This window comes from Alternaria postmessia (genome assembly GCF_024291825.1).
Source record: "Alternaria postmessia strain BMP 2775 chromosome Unknown scaffold_80, whole genome shotgun sequence".
Taxonomy (NCBI): Eukaryota; Fungi; Ascomycota; class Dothideomycetes; order Pleosporales; family Pleosporaceae; genus Alternaria; species Alternaria postmessia.
This window is the reverse complement of record NW_026260153.1, coordinates 35,509-59,367: the sequence shown is the minus strand read 5'-3', so window position 1 is coordinate 59,367 and position 23,859 is coordinate 35,509. Positions and strand designations below refer to the sequence as shown.

General features: G+C 50.4%; 5 protein-coding genes across 5 annotated transcripts; 2 read left to right on the top strand and 3 right to left on the bottom strand.

Moving 5' to 3' along the window:
- Window positions 1–924: 924 nt before the first annotated feature.
- Window positions 925–1,288, top strand: J4E82_009009 (uncharacterized protein; the record flags this gene model as incomplete). Its single annotated transcript, XM_051735239.1, has 2 exons — window positions 925–1,213; window positions 1,269–1,288. The coding sequence occupies 2 exons, from the start codon at window positions 925–927 to the stop codon at window positions 1,286–1,288; spliced, it is 309 nt and encodes a 102-aa protein (XP_051584993.1).
- Window positions 1,289–2,139: 851 nt separating this feature from the next.
- Window positions 2,140–2,741, bottom strand: J4E82_009008 (uncharacterized protein; the record flags this gene model as incomplete). The annotated part of the gene is made up of 2 exons (XM_051735238.1): window positions 2,140–2,309; window positions 2,450–2,741. 2 exons carry the CDS (start codon window positions 2,739–2,741, stop codon window positions 2,140–2,142), a joined length of 462 nt encoding a protein of 153 aa, XP_051584992.1.
- A 294-nt stretch (window positions 2,742–3,035) lies between these two features.
- On the top strand, window positions 3,036–4,502 carry J4E82_009007 (uncharacterized protein; the record flags this gene model as incomplete). Its single annotated transcript, XM_051735237.1, has 2 exons — window positions 3,036–3,539; window positions 3,642–4,502. 2 exons carry the CDS (start codon window positions 3,036–3,038, stop codon window positions 4,500–4,502), a joined length of 1,365 nt encoding a protein of 454 aa, XP_051584991.1.
- A 3,210-nt stretch (window positions 4,503–7,712) lies between these two features.
- Window positions 7,713–8,678, bottom strand: J4E82_009006 (uncharacterized protein; the record flags this gene model as incomplete). Its single annotated transcript, XM_051735236.1, has 1 exon — window positions 7,713–8,678. One exon carries the CDS (start codon window positions 8,676–8,678, stop codon window positions 7,713–7,715), a length of 966 nt encoding a protein of 321 aa, XP_051584990.1.
- Window positions 8,679–22,123: 13,445 nt separating this feature from the next.
- J4E82_009005 (uncharacterized protein) lies at window positions 22,124–23,478 on the bottom strand (the record flags this gene model as incomplete). Its single annotated transcript, XM_051735235.1, has 4 exons — window positions 22,124–22,476; window positions 22,528–22,952; window positions 22,999–23,249; window positions 23,305–23,478. The coding sequence occupies 4 exons, from the start codon at window positions 23,476–23,478 to the stop codon at window positions 22,124–22,126; spliced, it is 1,203 nt and encodes a 400-aa protein (XP_051584989.1).
- Between the last annotated feature and the right edge of the window lie 381 nt (window positions 23,479–23,859).

Genomic DNA, 23,859 nt, shown 5'->3' with positions numbered 1-23,859 from the left:
ACATCTCAATGGATTGATTGCTATGCGAATTAAGAATTCGCCATTATACACATCTACTGCGCCGCCCCTTTCCAGGTCGCATCCTCCGCTCCGACATCTGTTGTCCTGTCTCTCCCTTACTCTACCTAAGTATAAACCCACCTCTACGAAGCTTCTCGTTCGTCTGTCTCAAGCTATCGGCGCTGCTGTTGAATAGGAGCAATGCAGTATGAATTGTCAAGGCCAGCAGCGCCAAAATAGACGCCGCGTACCCTCCACCGCTCAATTCGACTGCTACGCACCCGCGACTTGAGGGCTGACGGGCATGTATAATATCCTCTTCATTGTTCTTCAGTATAGTATCCTCCTAATTGTGTGCCTCCATCTGTCGCTGTTGTACCTTTCCCAAGTCTAATTGGTTGCCGTCGTGTACGGTCGAGGGCGCTTGCGGAGCGGCTTGGGCGTATACGAAGAAGGAAATGGTAGGAAGAGGTCGGATCACTGGAGAGGTCTGGAAGATACCTTGTGTCGTATATGAGCTCGTCGAAAGGCGTCGCTGTCTTGAGGATATCCCTGGTGGTGTAGGAGCCTCACCCTCGTGGATATATCTGTCGCTCAGACACCCTACAACAAACATTAGGCGGAAGAACTTCCTGGTAGTAGGACGGGATACTCGCAAGAAACTTGTACAACGCAGTCACTGTCGATCCAATACGCTGGTTCATCAATAGCGAAGCCAGACCGTCGCCAAAGGTGGTCTTGGCACCACAACATAAACCGTCGAAATCAGCGCGCTCCTACCACCAAACCAGCACCGGCAACACATCTCCATAATCACAGTCTTCTCAAGCTGCTGCTACACTACTATACTACTACAATTCCTCTCCCAATACCACCACCACCACCACCACCACCAACAACAACAAGATGGAATTCACCATCAACATGAACAGTCTCCGCGCCGACTCCCTCCGGGAGTTTGACGAGTACCCCCTCGCCTCCGACTCGCACGAGAGGCGAGTCCTCTACTTCTTCTTCCGCGGCCTCGAGGAAATGGCCATTGCGCAGTACGACCGCATGGCGGTGTACATGGCGTTTGGGGAGACAATCTTCCCGGAGGAGCAGGCGGAGCTCGACGTGCTGGCCGCGGAGCTGGACGTCTTGATTGCTGCGGTGCATTGGGCCGGGAGGGCGTATGGCGGAGATGCGTATACGCCGGAGGACGAGGGGGATTGTAAGTTCATATGTTGTTGGTTGTGGGTTTGAGTCATTTGCTAATTCTTCTTCAGTGATGGATACCAGTGCTTGAGCTCTGGCGGCGGTGAGGAGGGGATAAACGGCGTTTATAAATGTGTTTTGATATGATACCCTGGGTCTGTTTTTTTTTCGGTAGGAGTTTGGGGTGGTGGTTGGATTGGGACTGAGGTTGGGGGTTCAGTAGGAGCGGCAGCGACGATGAGCGTAAGCCCGCGAATAGATTTCTCATGATGGTCCCTGGAAGCTGACAAACATGCTGTGTTGAGTGACTATGAGTGATCCAAGTCCATGTGTCCATCAAGTGGAAGTGACATGTTGAGGTTTACCAGTTCAGAAACACATGTGTGGCTGCATAATCCCATGTTACATAGCGATACATCTCGCAAAGTACATCAAGTACCTACAAAAGAAGGTACGTCGTTAGTACTACGTCGCCGAAACTCGATAGCTGGATGCTTGTTATGATACCTCCTTGAAATAGACAATGTCTCCACGCTGAGCAACTGCGAGTCGCCACATTCATATGTTCGTCAAGTAGAAGTCACCTACCCAGATGCGCCAGTGCATGAAACGGATATCGCCGAATACAGTACACTATAGTTCCGCGTTACACCTCGAGATCTATACCGAATACCTGCACACGAAGGTGACCTTGGCATGTATGCAGACAGATAACATGCAGCTGAGGTACAGCAACATATCACTTTTCAACGTTAAATCCAACACAAAAGTATCACGACGACATGCGCGGCCCACCCTGATCATATCATTAGAGCTCATACCCAACCGTATTCACAAAGTCATGCCTCAATTCCCAGAAACGAACTATGTATACAGGGGTATCATACGATTAAATGCGTCATTCCATTACGCTCATCCACGTCCAACAAGACACCACAGAATCTACTTCCTCCCCTCCCCCTCCCCCTCAAACATCCACCTATCATCCTCCAAACTGCCAACCTTCTTCTTCAAGCTACTCTTCAGCGCAGCCCGAATCTCCTCTTCCACAGCCTCCATATCCCACTGCGCATTCGTCTTGCCGTAGAGATTGATGACTTGATTCTCCTGCTCTATCCGCAATGCACAAGTCAGCGCTTGTTTTTCGCCTCATCGCGTGTACCACATGTGTCACCATGCCACCCAGAGACTCAGAAGAAGAGACAAAAGTACAAGATGCCAGTAAGTAAGACGGCGACAGGAACCGACATACCAGTCTCGTCGTCCTCTTCGCTGCCGACGCCCATGTCGCGGTACACGGGCGCGGGCGCCTTGACTATGTATTCGCCTAGGGCGTCGCGCTCGACGAAATCTTCGTCGGCGGAGGAACTGAAGATGTCGGCTTCTATTTCGCGGCTGTCGGGGCGGATCGAGGGTGCGGCGCCGTTTTGGCGACGTACGGGTGCGTGTTGTGGTTGTTGTCGCTGGTCTGGGTTTTGGGCGGTGTGCGAGGCGAAGATGTTGCGCCGGGTTGTTGGTGGGAGACGTATTGCGCGGTTGTCCATTTTGTATTAAGTAGAGGGTGTTGTTGGGGAGTAGAGGGGATATTATGTTTGGGGTGTTGGAGGACGGGACGTGGAGTGAGGTCGAGGTTGAGGTTGACTCGATGTTGATTTGATGTTGATGTCGGTAGTGTTTGTGAAATGATGGCACGGATGGCGCGCCGTAGCTAGTCAGGTACCGTTCGGTGGGGCGGCGACAGCTGGGGTTCTGGCATGGCGACACCCCCGCGGCGAAGCTTAGAGCGTCTTGTGCGACATTGCCAGCGCACAAACGCGTCGGCCGAATCAGAACCAGCCATGGCTTCACGAGACCCTCCTTCGCCTTCGCCAAGTCCACCCAGAGATGTAGGAGATAGATCACCGCCTCGCAAACGACCCAGAACCCGCGCGCCTCCTCAAGCAGCAGCTCCAGCTTCAACTACCGCGACGGATACAGCGACGAATACAGACATGCCGGCCCCCAAGATCGAGGCTCCAGCAGCTGACACTCTGATCCATCGCTTTTCCATACAGCCACTCAATCGCTTCCACGGCGCGTCAGCCAAGATAAAGCGTCCGCGCGAAGTCGCCCACTTCTCCTACGACGACAACCACGAATACCAGCCAGATGAGTCGGGCATCAACTACTACATACCGCCACCCATGGGCGCAGATCTGAAGGAGGGCTTCGATACTTTCAAACACTATGAGGACAAGGAAGATCCTCATCTAGACAGTCTGCTTCGGGCGCTTATGGAAGACAAGACGGGCAAGGAAGAGGTGAAAGCCGACTTCATGACCTGGCGAGGCATGATGACAAAGGTATGTTGAAGTAGACTGGCCTACAACATGGCAAGGTAAGCGAATCCAGCTTTCTTACCTTGCTGCTGCTTGAATCTGGAAGAGTTACTAACAACGTCCCAGATCATGACAGCACCCTTTGACAACTTTGCCGAATTCAGCATGTTCGCAACCCTCCACGACGGCACCATCTACATCGAAGAAGACTTTCCCTCGCGCGCCGCCGATCGGGCCGCAGAGAGCTCCCGTCCTCCGCCTCGCTACAACCAACACCCAGACCAGCAATCCCGCGAAATGATGACATACTGGGGCTACAAGTTTGAGAAACTCACCCTCATACCCACTCTACCCTCTTCCACGCCTCGCGAGGAAATCGCACAGCACCAAAAAGGCGTCGTATCAAACGCCGCCCAACACTGCTCTATAGTACACACATCATTCGGGCCTCATAGTCTGATACTAGGCGGCGAAGTAGACGGCCTCCTCGCACCGAAACCATCAGATTCAGAGCAACCTATCCAATGGGTCGAACTGAAAACCAGCGAAGAACTTCCTCCACCCCGCCAGCAACAACACCGCGACATTCTCAAATTCGAACGCAAGTTACTCAAGTTCTGGGCTCAGTCTTTCTTACTCGGTGTACCCAAGATCACTGTGGGGTTCAGGAGTAAAGCTGGAATACTAAGGGGGCTGCAGACGTTCAATACGCATGAGCTTCCTGGCATGGTGCGCAGGGGTACGAATTGTTGGGATGGGAATGTGTGTATTAATTTTGCGACGGAGTTTTTGGGGTGGTTGAAGGGGGTTGTGGTGGATGAGGGGGTTTATAGCGTTGTGCTGAGGAAGAAGAGTGGGGTTGTCGAGGTGAGGAGGTTGAGGGATGGTACGGGGGATATTGTTAGTACTGCGTTTAAGGCGTACAAGAGTAAGGGAGGTGGTGCTGGGCATGATGATGGGGAAGCGGAGGGGGATGCTACTGGCTAACGTTCGTATGTCGAGGAAGTCACACGGTATACTCAGAATACTCGCTTGGTACTGCTTTCCTATACGTTGGGAGAAAGCACGAAGAATACCCCAGGATACGTTTTGCCTTTGAGTTGAGTTCAGTCTAACAGGAGGGACACTTGACCTCGCCCAATACAACTGTGGCACAGATCCAGTGCCCATGACCAAACTTACATTCTGAATTCAGATTTTGTACAGAATGCTAATAGCCCCCTCTTTCTTGAATAAGCTATCAGAACCTGCCTACTACATATCATTAGTACTTGCCTACTACAAGCCATCAGCACCTAGCTACTGAAGAAAGAGCCAAGTAATGTTGTTATTAGTACCTGCTAGACCTCTAGCGTACTGCCTATATAGCCCACATCATCTGTAGAATCAATCCATCACTCTTATACTCCAACAACTACTACGAGTCATCATTCCTTGCCTCCTACATCGCATTCCATTGCCTGACCCTACGCTACACAAGCCTAACGTATCCAACAAACCTCGGAAGCACTACAGCCATCAGGAGGTTCTGCGCTCAACGTCTCCACCCGACCTCACACAAAGTACATCGTCTCATCACGGTCGCTGAACCCGACCATCCTCACCTGTCTCAAAGGCAGTCTTCAGCAGGCAAACTCCCCGGAAACTCGCTTGCTTCCACCGCTCTATACTCCAATTTACCACCAAGTTCAATGACCTGCGACAGTGTCGGAGAGTGTCAGTTGACGTCCTGTCAATTGTTGAACCCAGAGTTGTCGTAATACGACAGACAAATGGCATACTTTGTCTTCGAACAGATATCTGGTATCGATCATCTCTTTAAGAGCCAGCGCGAAGCTATGCGCGAAGGCGCACTCATCAGTCAACATGGACCAAATCCCCTCTTCCTTGATCATCTCCACAGATTTTTCTGCCAGAGAGATCGCTTCGGTGAGTTTGTCCTCTTGCGCTAGTTCTATGATCTTTTCCTCCTATAACCTCCAGGTCCCTAATGATCAAAATTGGCAGGAGACATCGTAGTTTCTGTTGCCGAAGATCAGAAAGCTCACGCCAAAGTATCATCTTCCCAGCCACAATTAGCCGAAGACACAATCGAATACGAGTGCTGCATCTGCGCAGACGACTTCCCATTCTCAGCTAGTGTTGCCCATTGCGAAGAGCACTTCACGTGCAACAGCTGCGTCGTCGTTGAAAGGCAATCTTCATCAAAAGACGCCACATTCATTCACTTCTGAATCTGACAGACGAAATCCCCGGAAATTCGCTTGCTTCTACAGCTTTGTATACCAGTTGTGAGGGCGCGCCCCGCAACGTATGGTTGATGCTTCTAACAAACATTTTGACCGGCGCGCTCAGCCTGATAAAGGCAATTGGGCTGCACGTACGTTTATATCAGTTCTATTGCTCTAGGCAATTGCTAACATTGCGCAAGATTCTTCGTGATCTCCTTGCAAACTACCCAAACGAATGGGGTCCCGGTCGGTGGAGGTAGTCCGAGGGTCACGAAGCAGATGTCTTAGGAGGAGACTACTTCTTCAGGAGAGACGAGAAAATACAACAACCTATCCAGGAGTCGTTCCTCAGGGTCGAATCTCTTCGCTTTGACATTCAGAGCACTGGGCAGAAATCGCCATGCGTCAACACCACTTTTTCGCCATCGCCTCACCAATGGTGCCTCCTAGCGATCAAACCCGGGTGTATCTTCAAGACCAGGTTCTTCAATTCCTCCATTTTCACGTGGATCAATTTCGTCGCGACTACCGTTACACGACATGCCAAGCGCCTCGAGGCCGAAATTGAGAATCTTCCAATCGTTCAACAGCACGAACACATTGCAGGGGTAGTCTCCCTACAACATTGCAGTGCTGCTCAGCCGGCTCAGTCGTGGTCAGATATCATACAACATGGCTTGAGACCGCAGCCCAGCTTTGCACGCTTCCTTGGTTTACCAAAGGAGATCCGCTTTCCCATCTGGACATCGAGTCGCCCACGAGATGCCTCGCTCGTTGCGCCAGTGCATTCTTATCTTTCGCTCTGACTGGAACTACTCCAGCCATTCTCAGCGCATCCGCTAGCTGGTCAATTGCAAGAGCAGACGCGTCAAACATACTTCAACAGAACCGACAGTTAGCTGACGATAGGACTTTGCTTTAAGAACAACCTCGGCAGCAAATTTAGGTTAACCAAGACTTTACTTTGCGACTCAAGGTTATCGAGCAACGCCCATGGTGGAGACACTTCTGATTTCGTCATCTTTGTGTACTCGCACTTGGTATCGCTTCGGTTTTATCGGTCAAGTTGCGAAGGAATTCTCAAACTTGCGGATGAAGGTATGTTGTATCTGTACGAAATGAATGTGAGGCATACACTGACTTGGTATCTTTACCTTTACAGGTCGTTCGAAGAATCACCCTTTGCTAGAATTACAACATCTCTCGCGTCGTCACCAGCCACCATGACTTCGCGCATCCTCTTCGCTAGTCACGTCGCCAAAAACGGGATGCTACCCGTCATATGCTCAAAGAGCATTCCAAGAGAGCAATACTTGCGATTCCTAAACACAGCAAGATCTGGTAACCCATTTTTCTTGCACCAAACAACTCTGACCCCGTTCCTCTCCCCGACGAGGCCACGATCGTTCGAGACATTCTCGAACTACTCCGGTTCCTCCCTATCGAATCCGGAAGGGTTCAGATGTCCTGGTCTCCAGCACACTCGGGAATTTCCCGCAATGAACGCGCCGACAAGAAGGCTGGTATGGCCTCTAAGCAGGCGAAGGATTTGGCGAACTTCCCTTTCGCTCGACCTAGGTTGGCACTCACAAGACATTCGATACCATCTTGGGACTCGACTTTGGCTCCCAGTACACGCATCTGATGAAGAAGACGATAGTGATGGATTGGATGATGATGGAATCGTTGGGTGGATGGAATCGGCTGAGACGTCAGAAGGGCTGGAGGAGCTAGTGAGAAGAGGTCTCGTCGCATCTGACGAGGATGACGTAGACGAAGAGGATGATGGGAACGAGCACGAGATCTCTCGAGTGGTAGAGGATAGGTACCCTCAATCAGATTGAGGCGTGCGTTAGCAATATCTCATCCATGGAATGAAGCGAAAAGCAGATGACAAACATAAAGATGTTCAAGACCACTAATACGCTCGAAGAGTCATCTTTAGAGAACTTCATGCAACACTTACTTACTCCTCTTGCTTTCCTATATATTGTACATCCCCCTTCAAATCTCCCTCAACCCACCACGCAGCCACCCGTCCCGTCGATTCACCAACTTGCTTCGTAGCGCTAGCAGGTTTAATGTTCATACCATGGTCTGCATCTCTTACAATAACGACCTGCGATTTCGCTACCATCTTGCTTCTATTCTCGTTCAATAGATCGAGCGGACACATTGCGTCTTTGTCGCCGATGATAAAAAGTACGCTGATACTCTCTGGTAAGTCGAGCAAGATCTGATCCCGCAAATCATCCTTAGGGCCTTGCAGTGGGTACGATACGAGGATAAGCTGTATACTCGTCTCCTCTCGTTCGTGATCTTTCTCGGCTAAGAGTTCGCTGGCGGCGATGACGGCGGCTCGGGCGCCCATGCTTCGTCCACCTAGCAACATCCTCTTTTTCTTGATCTGCCCTTTCGGTTTGCTCTTTTGCGCAGTCTCCTGGCTGAAATAGATTTCCTCGATGCACGCGTGAAAGCCTTTGGTTCGCGCCTTTAAATTCATGGAGCCTTGGAATGCGAGGACGGGGAAGTACTTGGAGAAGCCGGTGCAGAAGTTTACTACTGCGTCGGCGGACAGCGTGCCGCCTGCACCGTGGGTAAATATCAAGGTTGGTGAGAGGTTTGAGGAAGATGGCGTGTATTGATGATATTGGATTGGTTTCTTAACTAGGTCGTGTGTGATGGTTCGGGTCGTTATTACTTGAGGTGCTGGGCTGCTATCTTCAGCCGGTGCCTCATCTACTTTAGGTGTCGCATTTGCCGGAGAAGGCTCTTTGCGCTCTGATGTGGAGGATTTCTTTGAAGTCTTTGTTCCCGCTTTCGGTGAGTCGTGTGCAGGTGCTGTGCTTGTCCTGGTGGATGAACGCGTGACGCGTCTCTTCGGCTCAGGTGTCGATGCCGACCCAGACGTTTTGCGCCTTTTGAGACCCATGCCAGAATCTGTCAATGGATCCCGTGACAGCTAGCAAAAGAGGATCGTAAGATCACCAGCGACTGTGTAACGTGACGGGAATGGTTTGGTTGCATCACTATGCTATGGGCACCCGCCACCTGCCAGCCTCCCGAGACTCCCAACCCATCTTAGGCCTAGCGCAACTCAAGTCCTATCAAAACGCCAAATGAATATCGCCCAAATTGGTGTGATCAATGCCATCAACGCGAAAAACGGAACAGAAGCGTTTTGATAATCGCCTGGATGGGATTTCAACCTATAAGCCCAGAACCAGAGTGTCGGGCTAACGGTAAGAACGTGGTATATGAAGAGACCTGCGAAGGAGATATCATGATCCGCTACAATCCCAAAAGCAACTCTATCAGGATTGTTCTGATGCAGGTTGAGCGCACTCTTTCTCTTTGGAAGTCGCTTCCAGTACTCCATATACGTGCCTAAAGGGCGGGTTTTGTGAAGGAACGAGGGCAGTAGGCACCATAGACATCTCTCATCACATGCCTTTAGACATGCTGAGAAGGCTTGCCGACTGATCAGAGGTATCTGGGCCGCCGGAGGCCTCGGATCGTATACGTAACGATCTTTGTGGGGAGGATTTTCTGGCAGCGCCTCGACACCGCAGACTGCGTGTTCTGGACCAAGCATCTCAAACTAATTAAATCAGACTAGCGTCACGAAACGGGCTTTATACTTGCCTGGGATATTCTGCAATTGCGGAAACGCAAAGGCGACAACCAACGCTGCAGCAACCAACGGTTCTTAACATATCTTGTTTTGAGCTCTTGGAAGAACAATCGATCATTGGTTCCATACAACAATCGGATCTCTTCAATCTTGATACCTTCATCATGGCTTTCTACACCGAACATCATCCACAAATTCTGTAAAGATAAGTTGGGGCTACCGGATGTGCTGCCAACGGGCGAGGGGCGGAGAGAGCTGTTTGCAGGTGAGGATGATTTCGCGGGAACATTGAAGCCTCGCACACCTGACGAGCTGGGTGAGCCTAGCATGTTAGAGGGCGTATAAAGTTGTGAGGACTTCGACAATGACGATTGAGCTTGCGCTGGATGATTTGGTTTCCTCCAGAACAAAGTCCTCCAGATATACACGGATGGGTCGACCGCAAAGGTGACTAGTTTCCTCCGTCCCAGAAACATGACCGCGAGAATCATGACACAAACTACTGGACCTAGGCAGACAGCCAGGCATTGATACATCTTGTTCAGCGTTGTGGACTGATTTGACTCGTAGACTTCCAAGTCAAAGAATGGGTATTCTGACGATAACGTCCCGTCCTCCCCTAGAGAAAAGGTGCCGAGAATAAAGTCGGTATAGGTAATATCGGTGTGCTGATAGGCACTTGACACTCCTATCGGTCGTGATCGAGCTTCTTCCCCGTGACTCGATGTCTCCATTTCCGATGGAGACTCAGCTTTTGCCAGATAGCTTGATTTCCACCAGCTCATGGACGTGGTCATATCTCGGTAAATCCTATTCATCATTGTGTATTGGTCTGGCTGGCTTATTCGGGTTACAACGATTTCTGATGGTTGAGTCTTTGCTGGATGGCTTGATCCCCTCCAGCCTGGAACCGAGGGTATGAGAGATACCACCACAATAGTTAGACTCAGTGACGTGGCTATATATCCAAGCATTTTGTTGTGCCTCAAATCTTGACAGAATATCATCTCAGAGCCACAGCATACGCAATTCACAGGATGCTCGTCGCTCAGCATCAAAATCTCGCGAATTTTCTCAGCTTCATCCGTTGATACCGCTTGCCATAGCTGATCACCACCAAACTAGAACATTGAGCATCGATAATAAGGAAGTATCGATACTAGTACTTACTTCCCACCCGAGTCGATATCGTGCATCTGGAATGTCATGGACCCGCGGCTGAAGAGGCCACCAGTCCCAACCGAGTTTAGATCGATCCTCGATATAGGCTTTGACTTTGTTTAATACTGAATTATCGCTTCCAGAACGCAGTTGAATCAGGGATTTCGGAGTGGATGTCAGTATTTGCCTCAATGCTATTGGCAAGGCTGATAGCCTCAGCTCTAAGGCAAGATTCTGGAAGGCGCTGGCCTGGTACAAACAAGATCGAACGCTTGCGATGTCAGGAAAGGGAGAATCGATATCCACAAAGTTTACAAGATCTTGTTCTCCAGTGTCGTCCTTGCGAGCGTCGTATTTGTTATTGTTATGGATCCAATCCCTGGTCCAATCGCCATTCGAAGCTGTGCACACATCGCCATAGCGTTTTGCATATTCAGAGATCACTTTGCTCGGAGGATATTCCGAAACTACCCCAATTGTTGAATCATCGGGTCGGTTTTCTTCAGATTGTGACATGGTCGGCGGACTTTCCTGAGGCCATTCATCGACCAGCTCTTCAGGTGACGGCTGATTGTCAAAGAGCTCGAGGTAATGAGAGGAGCCAGTACTACTACCAATCGATTGATTCGTCACACTTTGTGCTATAAGAGCGCGATTGGAACGAACTCTCAGCACTTCGCCAGCGCGTCTTCCATCTGGATGCTGCGCCTTATGAGTCAATTCATCGACGAAGACTATTAGAAGTTCCCGGTAGAGTCTTTCAAAAACCATAGCCCCCAAGTTATTGATGGCTGCGTTGTGCAACGGCTCCAAGACTTTGGACTCCTGGAATAAACTCGCAAGCTGACCAACGGCAGGGCTGTAAAACCCAATGACTCCGTCCATCTTCGTGGCCACCAACGTTGCAACACCTGGGAGGTCCTGGGTTGCTGCTGGCCGAAGCTGCTCGGGTACAACGGTCGGCGGAAATCCGTTCGCTACTCTTGACGATGGAATCACGTATAGGTCAAAGAGTGCCGGAGGGGCGGCGTCAAATTGAAGGAGATGCCTAGTTGCTTCGTTCTCACAGATGGATTCGACCAAATCTCGCACACCTTCTGGGCAGAAGACGGCTATGCAAAGTTTCGCTGAGCTCTCGTCTGTGCCTGAGACTAACGGTTGTATGATGAACGGCTGAAATTCTTTCTTGGAATCGTGCAACTTGGACAGAAGTGGAGGCGTCAGTATATGTACGACACCTCTAACATAACGTACAGTCGTCTTACCGATGGCCTTCTGGAATCGCGTTAAACCTTTAATCGTCTCGAGAGGCTTGCGAGGATTACTAACAGCAGTAGGACGAGCCAAAAACTTTGCCCTGGTAGGACGATAGTGCACAGTACTTGCAGGAGAATCAAACTGATGAATATCCGGAGCACAAAGAGAAGTTGCGACGTTTTGGAAATGAGGGAAGACCGAAGGTTCATATGGTCGGTAAGAGGCAAGGCACTCTGCGGGGTGTTGATGCCTCATTACGCAAGCCTGCCTAAGAGAATGCCTTGACATCTAAAACTCCAATCAGAAGGGATGGAGTCACATCAGCTTGCATATGTGGCGACCAATCATGCATCTGTGTCACTCAGCCTCGCATGCGCGTAGAAGGGCTGAGCTCCAAAAACAAACTAGCGGCTTCGAAGCATCTCCTTGTCCTTGATCGTTGTAAGTGCGTCGAACTCACCTTCGACATCGACTACTTTACATTTATCATTGTTATCGAATCCGGTCAGTTATCAACCATAGCAGAAATAGTAAGGCGATATGGAACTGGAATACCTGTGGCGCATGCATTGAAGGCAGTCATTCTTCTTGTTCGGGCACACTAGTTGATGCGGAGGCATCCTCTGCCATACCTTCATGATGCAGATCTTTGTACCAATGCTTCTTGACACTGCTCTCAGGTCTATCTGGAAAGATATCCATGATCCTATCCCATGACGCCCCTTCACTTCTCATTCGCTTCAGACACAGATTTTCTTCTGGGGTCCAAGAAGCTTCCGTCCGGCGCTTCTTTGCCTCAGGAGCTTCATTAAGCGCTACTGGTGCTCGCCAGCGTCGCGGCCAAGGCGCACCATTCGTCAGAACGTCCGGCGTCCGCGGACGTTCGTCTGCGTTTCTCTTCCTCGTCCGGCCTGGTTTTCCGCGTTTGCTAGGAACATCATATATGCATGTCGAGTTGATGACGGAGCATCGTGCACAGATCGGATACTCTTTGCTGCACTTGACTTTTGATGCAGCGCAAGAATCGCACGAAGCCGACTCAGATGCGAAGTAGCTACCCAGGCGGTCAAGGATAGAATCATCGTTGTCCTGTCTCGGTTGGCCATTCTTCTTTAGATCATATATGTCTTCATTATTAGTCTCGGCAGAGGACGATTCGTGGTGCCGCGCCTCATGCCGTTCGAGGAGGTTTCTTCGATGGAAAGTTCTCGTGCATTGAGAACACCTCAGAGGATCTCCTTGTGCGTGATTCCGTTCATGTCGTTTTAGATGCTCTTTTCGCGTATATGATCGTCCGCATGTCGTGCAGATATGACCCTCGGGCTTGTGGACATAGACATGACCCTCAGGATTGCGGACCAAAACTGAACGCTTAGGCTTACCAGAAAGCAGTGGACTTGGAGACTCAAGTACTAGCGAGTGGCCTTGAATGCTACCTGTAGGAGCGCCATGGTTTGTCCGTTCCGCAGCGGCATTAGTACTTAGACTATGCGGAGCTTTACTACTCTTCCCACGATCCAGGATCGTATATTCTCGGTCCATTTGGGCCACAAGTATCTGCCGGAGTTCCTTTATGGACGATGGCAGCCTGACAACTGCAGCGTCCATCAATATCTTGACATCTTCCATGATACAGCGCAGCGGGATCATGTAAACGTCCCCAAAGACGTCATCAGCCACTACCTGACCATAGACTGATATGGGATTCACATTCCGATCCAGAACTTGAGCAGGCTGAGAAGTGACCCACGTGCCGGAAGCACCGTTTAGTAAACGTCGAGACGAATCTATGTGCATTGACGTATTAGCGTATTCAGCGACAGAGATGAGGGGAAATTATTACCTGGGGTGAGTATGTGTGCCTGCACAAAATTGTGTCCTGAGGGTGTGAGAATCATGGAAGGAGTGGGGGAAAGTACGCATTTCAGCGCGACCTCTGTATCGAAGCCTATCTGGAGCGACTGCCGTTCTCCGATTGCACCGAGTGCAATTGTCGCATTGGTAGCCCCGATATCTAACGAATCAATCTGGTGCGTTTGAAGGCCTTCGACCAATGCCCAGTCCTTGTCGCGAGCCTCGCGAGAGAACGACACATCCGCTAACTTCACATCAGTCCAATCTGGCTCATTTTTAGCTATTGTGAAGCTCTCGTGCACGTCCCGGCTGCTGTTGTGATTGACATTTTCTGGAGTAATATCGTCATCGTCCTCCGAATCGCTTGAAGCTGGGGATGGCATGGTTCCATCCGATGGTTGATCCGAGGATGAAGTATTGTACCCTGTCTGAGGAAAAATATGGCCCGCCGTTAAGCCGTAGATAGTCTCTATACCATCATGGCAGCTAGCTACGATGTAGCCTCCTATCGTAGCCAACCTCGAAACTCCATCATGTTCCGCTTTGACCCGCAGCGAGCACGATGCATTGCCGGGGTAAGCTAAGCTTGTTGTGTATGCTGGAGCCACTTTTACAAGACTTGTGGATTCGTCAGCTCTAGGCTGAGGTGCTTGACCGACCACAGCCACCTGGAAAGTTTCTCGTCCTGGTTCATTGGACTGGTATATACCTCGAATCATATCTTTCTTGAAGAACTTCTCCGCCCTTTTTTTAACCAGTTCTGGGCAAAAGACTACGATGTATGGTCGGATCGAGGTTTCATCTTCTCCTAAAAGCATCAACCGAATGGCCATGGGCCGATACTCGTGTCGACTTTTGCGTAAGTCAGAAGCCAAAAGCCCAGCAAGTCGGCGTACAATTCCCTGAGAATGTCGGAGCATCTCTTCGCTTAGTTCTCGTTCAAACTTTCGCATACCATGAAGTATGTCAGGGCACAGAGAGACTAGTCTTGCTGGGTCCGGTGGCTGTCCAGAAGACATCGCCAAAGCGGAGCTATGTCGTATGAGTGCGGCCAACGAGGCTGAGCGGCGACTGGGACTCCCTGGAGGGCTTCCATAGCGGGGTTGCAGTCCGAAATCTTCCTGCTGAAGCTGTGTGTGCGGTGGTGTAGGCCTTGGGGTCTGCATGTTGCTGCTGCGAGCACTCTGGAAACGAGGCTTCAATAGAGTTCAAGAGCCGACGTGAAAGTGTGGTCTCATAAGGTTGTAGCGGGGGGCTGATTGCCTCTCAATTCTGCCCCGCAACCGGTGAGCCTTGAGGGATTTGAACGTGGGCTAGGTGCATGCTTATCAGCTCCTTAAAGGAGGGCCTCACCAACCCATGATTGGGTGTGCTTGAGGTAGGCATGCACGCTGCGAATCCGACGCCTAATGAAGCCGCAACCAACTTCGTCATGCAGTATGTTGTTGCCACATACTCAGAATTGATATAATTGCTCACCACAGCCTTTGATAGGTGCTGAGTTGTTGAAGCAGGACCAGCTCCAGTACATCTTTGTATCCAAAGCATTGAATAGCGAAAGCAATGAGTTTTTTTGTTTTACAAACCACTACCACCAACGATCTACAAGAGCTCGGTCAACGTTTGTGGCGATGGCAGTTATGCGGTGGTTGCACTGGGAAAACAGCATGCTTCGATGCGCGATGTCCCTGGAGCCGAGCGAATCAACAGAATGCTTTTTGGGACCGATACAAAGCTCTAACGGCAGCGTATATGCCTGAGCTGACCACATCGTGCCCAGCTCTGAGGTCGCATGCCGATCTTCTGGAGCTGATTCAGCTTATTCAAGACCGACCTCATGCGACAAGAGAACAGATAGCCGAATGCCACTTTGGGGGGCAGCGCGATGATGAGGTGCAACTCACCGCTACACTTGATCAGCATCGAGCCATAAATCTTGCAGCCAGCATAATGTTCTCGCTGGATTGCGGGAGCACATACGAGTCTGCAGGTCTTGTAGAGGAGGGTAGCTCATCGTTGCTGTGGCGAGATACAGTGTCTGCAGACAATTTCCTTCTGGAGGCATTCCCAGAAAGACCTCATCCAACCATCGCATCCGGGAAAGAACCATTAGAATGGCCAGTCATAACAGCTGCTGTCAGCGGGAAAGAGGTGCAGAGGGTCCTTGGATTCGATATGGAAGCAACGACTGATCTGCGGAGCCATCTAATGCTGGACCATAGGAGACGTGTTCTCAAAATCTTTCACTGCACGGCGATGCTGCGAGAAACTCTTTTAGTGTCTGAAAGCCAACCGACAACTTGTGTACTACCACGACGACTCATTCTCGAGGTATTCGACACCATACATAGGGTTCTCTTTCCCTCGGATCACGAGTCGCAGGCCCTTCTCTTGTCGCTCGTGACAAAACGTGGATTTGATAGAGATCTCCTAAGGTTCGAATCGTGGGATCATTACAAACACAATGGCCCTGGGCTCTCTTACTCCTATTTCGGTACTCGATTGGTAGAGCTATACGAGGAGCTGCAAAACCCCAAACCTCACTCTCGGTTGGAGAGCTGGTTCGAGCGAAAGAGCGGCACGAGATACATGTTGATGGCAACAATGATCGGTGTCTTCATCGCAGTAATCATGACGATCAAGCCCTCCCGGCGTTCAATCGACCTAGGATTACCCCCGGCGATTTCTATTGATTGATAGTGCACCCTTGGCATCATCCACGGCGTGATCCGCCCTGAGCATCCATCTACCTTGAGATAACCAACCTCACATTTCGGCAAGCTCCATTAGACCAGCTACTACAGGTGCGCAGAGGTGTGCACATGACGGGGATGATCTACATTGGAGTATGAGGTCCCTGGGCGATCCTGGAGATCCGGATCGTACGGATAATTCCTGCTAGCAATGCGCTAAGCGGCTATCATCCGGCGGAGCGCAATGAATGCGAACACCGTGTGCGGCGAACTCCTCCTCAGGGACCAAAAGCAAAGCTTGTTTCGGGGCTACCTCGGCCAATGTCGAGCGCTCATTTGTCAAAAGCTGTAGAGGGGTCCGGCCCGCGCAGCTGTAGCTGAAAGTGTAAGTGCGGGTGCCACGTGAACTTGATTACGAGCAACCTGCAGTTTTATTCTCCTGAAATTAACTCCAGTGCAGGACATTATTCGCCCTGTTGCAGTAGCATGCGGAGTATTATTCGACGTTACAGCCAAGACCCTTTTAGAATCAAGAGCAGTATCGCAAGCAACGGCACCCGTAGATGCTCTCGACTCGCTGCAACCGTTACTAAGTTTGTCTTATACTGTGCGGTTTCATGGCACTTGACATTCCCGTAACCTCCCGCTGTTGGCTTCATACGACGTTATCTGTCTTGGTTGCCTGAACCTCGGCACAACCTCGAGAAACACCACTACTGCTATCGTGCGTCAGGAGTGGTGGCGCTGCTCTCTTCTCTTGTGGCTTCGAGCCCGCCGCCGGACCCTCTAAACACCATAGTCTGCGTCCGCCATAGCGTGTGACGATGGGTGAGCTAGCGACTAGCATATCAATAGATCGTCTAACATTGCCGTGGATCCTCCGCCACCACGCACAGTCAGTTTTGAATTGTCCTGTCTACTCGGGCAAGATGCGGACCTTTTCGAGCTGGCAGCGGAGTCACAATGCAACGTCAACGAGGAAGGCATTTTCGCGGTCAATGACTCAATCGTCGCTCAGGGCTGGACCCTTCCGTGACGGCGCCTGCAAAGTTACTAACTTTTCCATCTAACTATCTGACATCTGCTGGAGTGACTGGCGGCGACTAGCTTGCTGTTACCTTCTTGCGTTCAACAGTTTCACTAACTAGCTATATCCCTATATTTGTCGCCCTGGTGGTTGGCCTCATGGGTTTCGACGAATGGGATGGATCGGTAAAGAATCCGGAAAATTCAATTGATCCTATTCGCACAAAGGATTACCATTATTGAATGAAATGGCCTGCGTTCTGGTACGACATCGCACCAGCAGTGTTTCAGGCCATTGGCATTCGGATACTGCATCGAAGTGGGTGCTCCACTACCTCTAACCGTCGGAGCCAGACCTGTGTCCTGTAAGTGCTGTACACCGCAGAATGACGTGCGTTAGAAACCTTCCTGGTGCAAACCTTCGTATCATAGCAGGATTGGCGAATCCACTGGACACCATCGGAGGCTCCTGCTAGACTGGATGATATCTCAAGACAGATATCATGTCCAAATCCGTACGTACAAGCGCCTTGCGATTGCGCACTTGAGCTGTCAGCTTTCCACTACTGTACTACGACCGTTGCTTCACTACTGCACCGCCCGTTGAATATGCCGACCCAAGCTAGGTAGTCCAGGTACATGCCCACCTGACGAAGTTTGTTCAGCCACAGATCCACAGCCCCTCTGAAGAGTGAGGTCGTCACAGATGTTCGCTCATGCTTGCATCGCAAACGCGAGTGACGCCGTTTCACTAAGCGGATCACTTCGTATTCGCAAATCTCTTCGTGCGCAAAACCTTTTGTGTGTCTAGACACGGATCCGCGAGGTTGTACCGGCCCCATTACTCTAAGACCTGATGTCGTTGTGCGCGGATCACGAAATAGCCCTGCCGGGCCATACCGCACAGGACGTTCATCACAGTCGCACCACACCCGCCCGTGTATCTCTTCTAGTCCGATTTACTAAACAAGTAACTTGGTTGTTTCATATGCCTTTGGCACGTGGACTTGGAGGTGGAAATTGCGGGGAGCGGGTCGAACAGGACGAAACCGAGTCATTTGGTGACGGACCCAATACATCCTGAGCGGAAGTCCAGGCCGATGATGATGGTTACTTTGACACCGATTTTTCGGCTTGGCGGAAGACACTCGACAAGAACGGATCCGGACGACAGTGATGCGGTGCGCAGCTACGACGCCGCCACATTCGTCGACGGACAGCCTTGAATCTGGGCGCGCTACATCGTATTGCGCAACGCGAGCTATGCTTCTAACCTCATGTCGGTTTGGGGAAACATCCGCGAGCTGCATGGCAGAATTCTCACACACTCATGCAAAGCGATCACAGAACTGTTAGTCTCCCTGCCTCTACGAGAGCTCTACTTTCCCCCCCGATCGCTGCAAGGGGTGTGGTCTGGTAGGTTTGATCGAAGCCGAAAGTTTGACCACTGCAGGCATTGCATAATCGAACACTTCGGTGCGGACCGTTTGGCTGGACACCTCAACCGCAGTCACGCGTCAACCTTACTTGCCAGCCAGACCAACCAGTGTGCGATCCTGCAATCGAACAAAGTCTACGACAATGATGCCATGATGAGCCGTTCATATCGTTTGATCTAGTCGTTGGCCTGATGTTTGAAACGCCTCCGATGCTGCAAGATGCGCAGGAGCCGATCTGGGTGGCTGGGTGTGTGAAAGGGCTGGATGTCGATATCCAGTGCGTGCGTCCCCCAACGAAAGCACTGGACACAGTAAGATTGATTGGGCACCGGTGCAGCCTCCCGCCTTACATCCATTTCCTTTCCAGTAATGCCGGTACATCCTCATCTCCCATTTCCAGCTTACGGAAAAGACCAAAACGGACAGGCAAACAGCGTCCATCCTTACATCTCACGCCCAACAACGCCCAACAACGCCCAACTGGTTGAACTTGTTGAGTGAAGCAAGAAAACCGGGAATAGTGTCGTGAGGGGTGCGAGAGTACTGGTATCTAGGGCTGACTGTGTGGTTACTTGTTTTGTTCATGATCAGCAGCAAAACGGTCGCTGGTCTCTCCGAAAGAAGGACCGATGAAGCCGTTGGACATGGGGATGGCTTCGCGCCGTCCACGGCTGTTTGCTTATCTCGGGGGATCTGTGACTGGGGTTCATAATGTTACATTTGATCGCGATCTCTGCGGTCTTATTGAGATTATTGGGGGCTCTCCGCAATCATGGTGTTATTGTGGGTCGGGATATGGTATAAGGTAATCAATAGTGATGCTGAATGGATGAGGCTTGAGGATGAAGCTTGAGCCGCTGCGAACGTGCTGGGTTGAGGGTTGTTGCTGCCTCGAATCGCTGGTGAACCCCGCATGAGTTACGCGCGGTCGTCTTTGCCTGCCCTCGAATCTACGAGAACGGTTCCCAGGAGACTGGCTTCTCAATGTCAGATCCTTCTGTCCGCAACAGCGCAGTCCCTCCGGGTGTTCATCGAGTCTCACTGACGGGAGGTGCACTCATTTGTTGACATGATGACTGTTGTGTTCTCCTGAAGTCTGACATCAAATCAAAGTGGTCTTTGTCAATGGACATGGTTCACTCCTGCCCCATTTCTCCGCTCATGGGCGTAATGAAAGGCGAAGACCGACGCCTTCTGTGTCCTCAAACAGCCACAACAGTTTGCTAAACAGCGGATGTATGTGTGGGAAGACCTATCCTGGAAGCATGAATCCTCAACAGATGAAATGAACGAATCGCATCACAAATAAGAAGCCAAAACGGATGCCTCACCTAAGCCGGTGCTTAAAGTGATTGGAGACTTTCCTAACCCGCCCAACATTGTCCCGTGGCTTTCCAGGGGCTTCTTGTAACAGAGGCCGATGAGATTCCGTCGGAATTCAGCATTGTTATGTGCGCATAATTAATGATGGACGCAAACAGCTATCACCATGCCTTCATACGACAGCCCAATTCTTTGCTGAGTAGCCTCGGAGTGCCTATAGCATATGACAAACTCCCTTATTGTGAAAGCCGTATGGGGTCTGTCTTGTGCGTGTTGCGCTCATGACATACTCCGTAGTTAACTTCTCTTTGTTTCTGTCCGAGGAGACGTTTGCTCTCCACTACTCACATTACGCTACTTTCCTGGTCTCTCAAAACAAACAGCATAGGTGAGTTGAGAGACTTTCGGTGTATATGCTTGCCGAAGTATTCGGGGAAAGGCGCGGATGTATTCTGTTCCCCAGTTTGACCCCCGAGGATGTTGCTGCTTGCATCAGTTTCCTCGCAATTTTCATGAAGCATTTGTATCATGATGTGCGATATCTCTCTAATTAGGGTCCACTTGTGGAGTCATCTTCCGTTGACCCTCAAACGATGTTCGGGTACAATGACTTGTGTCCATGAACGCTTGATAGATTGTTTGCTAGCAGCTCACTGTCTAGATCATCTATATTCTATTGCTCGACGGCGGGATCGCTTACACCAGGTACGGCGACGACGCTATGTGCATGTCCAATAGTGAAACCTTATCATTCAGGTATACTCGCAATGCATCTGGATTTGTTGTCTTCGTAGGGCCACCCGGGAAGCCTAGAGGTTTAAGCGCGTGACCTCTTTCGTGTTTAACCGTGTAACCTTTCGTCTAGCCCGAGCTCACAGAGACCGTCCAGTCCCAAAGCAATCAGGAGATCTGCATCGCCTTCGTTCCACAACTTCTGGATGTCCTTGTGGAGGTCTGGAGTGCTGATTTTGATGGTGGTGCTTCTAGCATAGTTCACCGCACTAGGAAGTAAGCTTGCCGGTTGCTATCGGTTTATCAACAATTGTTCAAGATCTTCCAGAGCATCTGAGCTGTCTGGAATTAGATATAATGCAATCATGGTGCTGCGTAAGATGATATTGTGCTAGCGGATTGGCGATCTTCCTCTAAGTTGTCTGAACTCTTTGAACTCTTTCCCACCTTTTCCACTATTGCAAAAATAGACTGACAACTGAGCTTGCTCAATTTTCGAGTTGACCGATGGCTCCTGAACTGATGATGATCCTTCCCCTATGGTTCTGTCATTCGAAAATTTGAAGAGAGTTGAGCATTTACACGATGGTGATGCTTGTGCTACTCACGCCAAAATTTCCAGCGCACTTTCATGTCAATTTGGTCGATTAGTCTGTCTATTCTGCCGTTTGTGTAGAACTTATGGCCGCTTCTCATATAATATCGAAGGCTTAAGAGATCGTAATAGAACTCATCGTATATGTCATGGTAGAAGTCTCCTTATCAACCTAGAGCCAAAGTGCGACAGTAGATGATTCTTGATGACCGGAGTCTGCGATGAAGTCGACCACATTCAGGTCCTTCTCTAGAGACCGACTGTGATGTTTCTCGTGATGGCTGTCTCCAATTTGAAATCAGATGCGAAGTCCAACACGAGCGCCATTTCTTCCATATCCGTTAAAAGTGGTAATACTGTAATGATGACAAGATGTAGTTTTGAGAATGAGGATACGGAAGAATGGCTGAAGCATGAGTATAAAGAGTATCTAGAGAGGTATTGGAAGAGTGTGAAGATGTTTTTAAAGAGTTCGAAGGAGAGAGAAGCTGCTGCGTGAGTAGGAACATGAGAAGAAAGCCCGATCATGGAGGGCGTACCGAGTTCATCAATACAACTCGCTCATATACTATTACATCGCACTTAGCCGCCCTGCCGGAAAAACTGCGCATGATCAACACGCAGCGCAATGGTGAACCCAAGCTGCAACTGATCGATGTGCTGTTACCGCCATTGATCCTGATACCTTCTCTTAGCAACAATAACACTGTCATCAAACTTCGTGAACTTCCGAATCTCCACAACCTCCAAGCCGGCTTGATCGATGATCCAACGCCAATGTTTCTCTCGTCGCTCCTGCGCATCGAACATTGCCTTCATAGCCAGACTAAGCGCTGCGGTATACTCAACACCTGGGGTGCTAGCATCTGGCTTCTCATCGGGTAATGTCTTGTCATCGATGTAAATCCTGCTCTCGGGATTATGTTGAAGTGCGGGTAGGTGCATCTGTAAGATTCGAATGCATGTATCATCATCAAAATTATGAAAAATCTGGCGGAAGTAGTATGCTCGGGCGTCTGGAGCTGTCAGTGCCTGGAGCTTCTCAGGGTTTTACCAGATGGACTCACTGTGTACTGGCTGTTCAGTGAGGAAATCGTGGGCCATCAGCTCCACACCATCGATGTTCAATGCTGTTTCGAGCACAGCTGGGCGATCCTGCAGGATGATACGGCCCTTGAGTTCGGGAAAAGCTTTCTTCAGCGCTGCACATTGCGATCCGTTGCCGCCACCAACATCAACAAATACCACATCACCAGGGCTTACGCCCTTGGCGATCTCACTGTCGAACGAGATTGCATCTAGCCATGTTGGAAGACTGGCAAACTGGGCTTCCATGAAGCGGTGAAAAGCGCCTTGTTGGATCGGATGCGTTTCCATCCATGTATAGAAGTCTTCATCGCTATGCTGTCCCAGCTTAAACGCGGTCTTGTTTGCTTTTGGACCCACAAGTGCTTGGTTAAGAGCTGTGAAAGCCGGAGCGCAATTGTCATGACTACCAATAGTCAGCATGGGTTCACGCCAGTAATTGAATCACTAACAAATGAGTTACAGCATCTTTGAACAACGGCACAAGCAACATATGTGTCAGTGGCGTAGCTTTGTATGTCCCTGGTGCAACTTCAACGCCCATGCCCTTTGTGCACATGTAATCCAGTATGGCCTCGAGGACGCCTTTCTGGAGCCCACTCGCTTGAGCGAGAACATCAAGCTGTACTCCATCCTGACTCTTCGCGAGTGCTTCGAAGATGCCTCGATCTTGGCCAATGCGTGCAGTAACAAGGGGTAGCGGCTGGATGTGGATCAGCAGTTACTGTCTGTGACAACGCTACACACCAATCACTCACGCCATATACCAATCGCTGCATAGTCTCAAACGGCTCCTCCACCGCAGTCTCCGCCTGCCGAACGGACTTCTGGAAGTCACGTTTCTGCGCATCGTTCTTGAAGTAAGCGCTGGGATCCGCGTTCAGCAGCTGCAGCTGCTCAATAAGAGCCTGAGGATCGGCTTGCGACGTCATGTTCGAGGTTGTGCAAGGTCGTGATTTGGTAACGAGCTCGGTCGCAAGCCGGGAGGCGTGAGAAGTCCTTGAAATAGTGAAGCGACTCGGTCCAGTAGTCCACGGCTCGGACTTTCGCTTAAACAGGCAAGGTGCACCCGACAAAGTGAGCGACTAGTCCGCATACACTTGCTGGCACGTCGCGCTTGACTACATGTGTGGAAGGAGTGATCCTTCGTTCATGTTCTCAAGTGCACCGCATGAGATTGCATTCTTCCAACGAATCAAAGGAACGACCCATGCTCCTTTACGCGCGACGATTGTGCTTACTTTTTTGAGGCGATGCTGCACGATTTGCCGATTTTGCGAAACCAGCCTTATGCAGCACAAATGTTTGTGAAA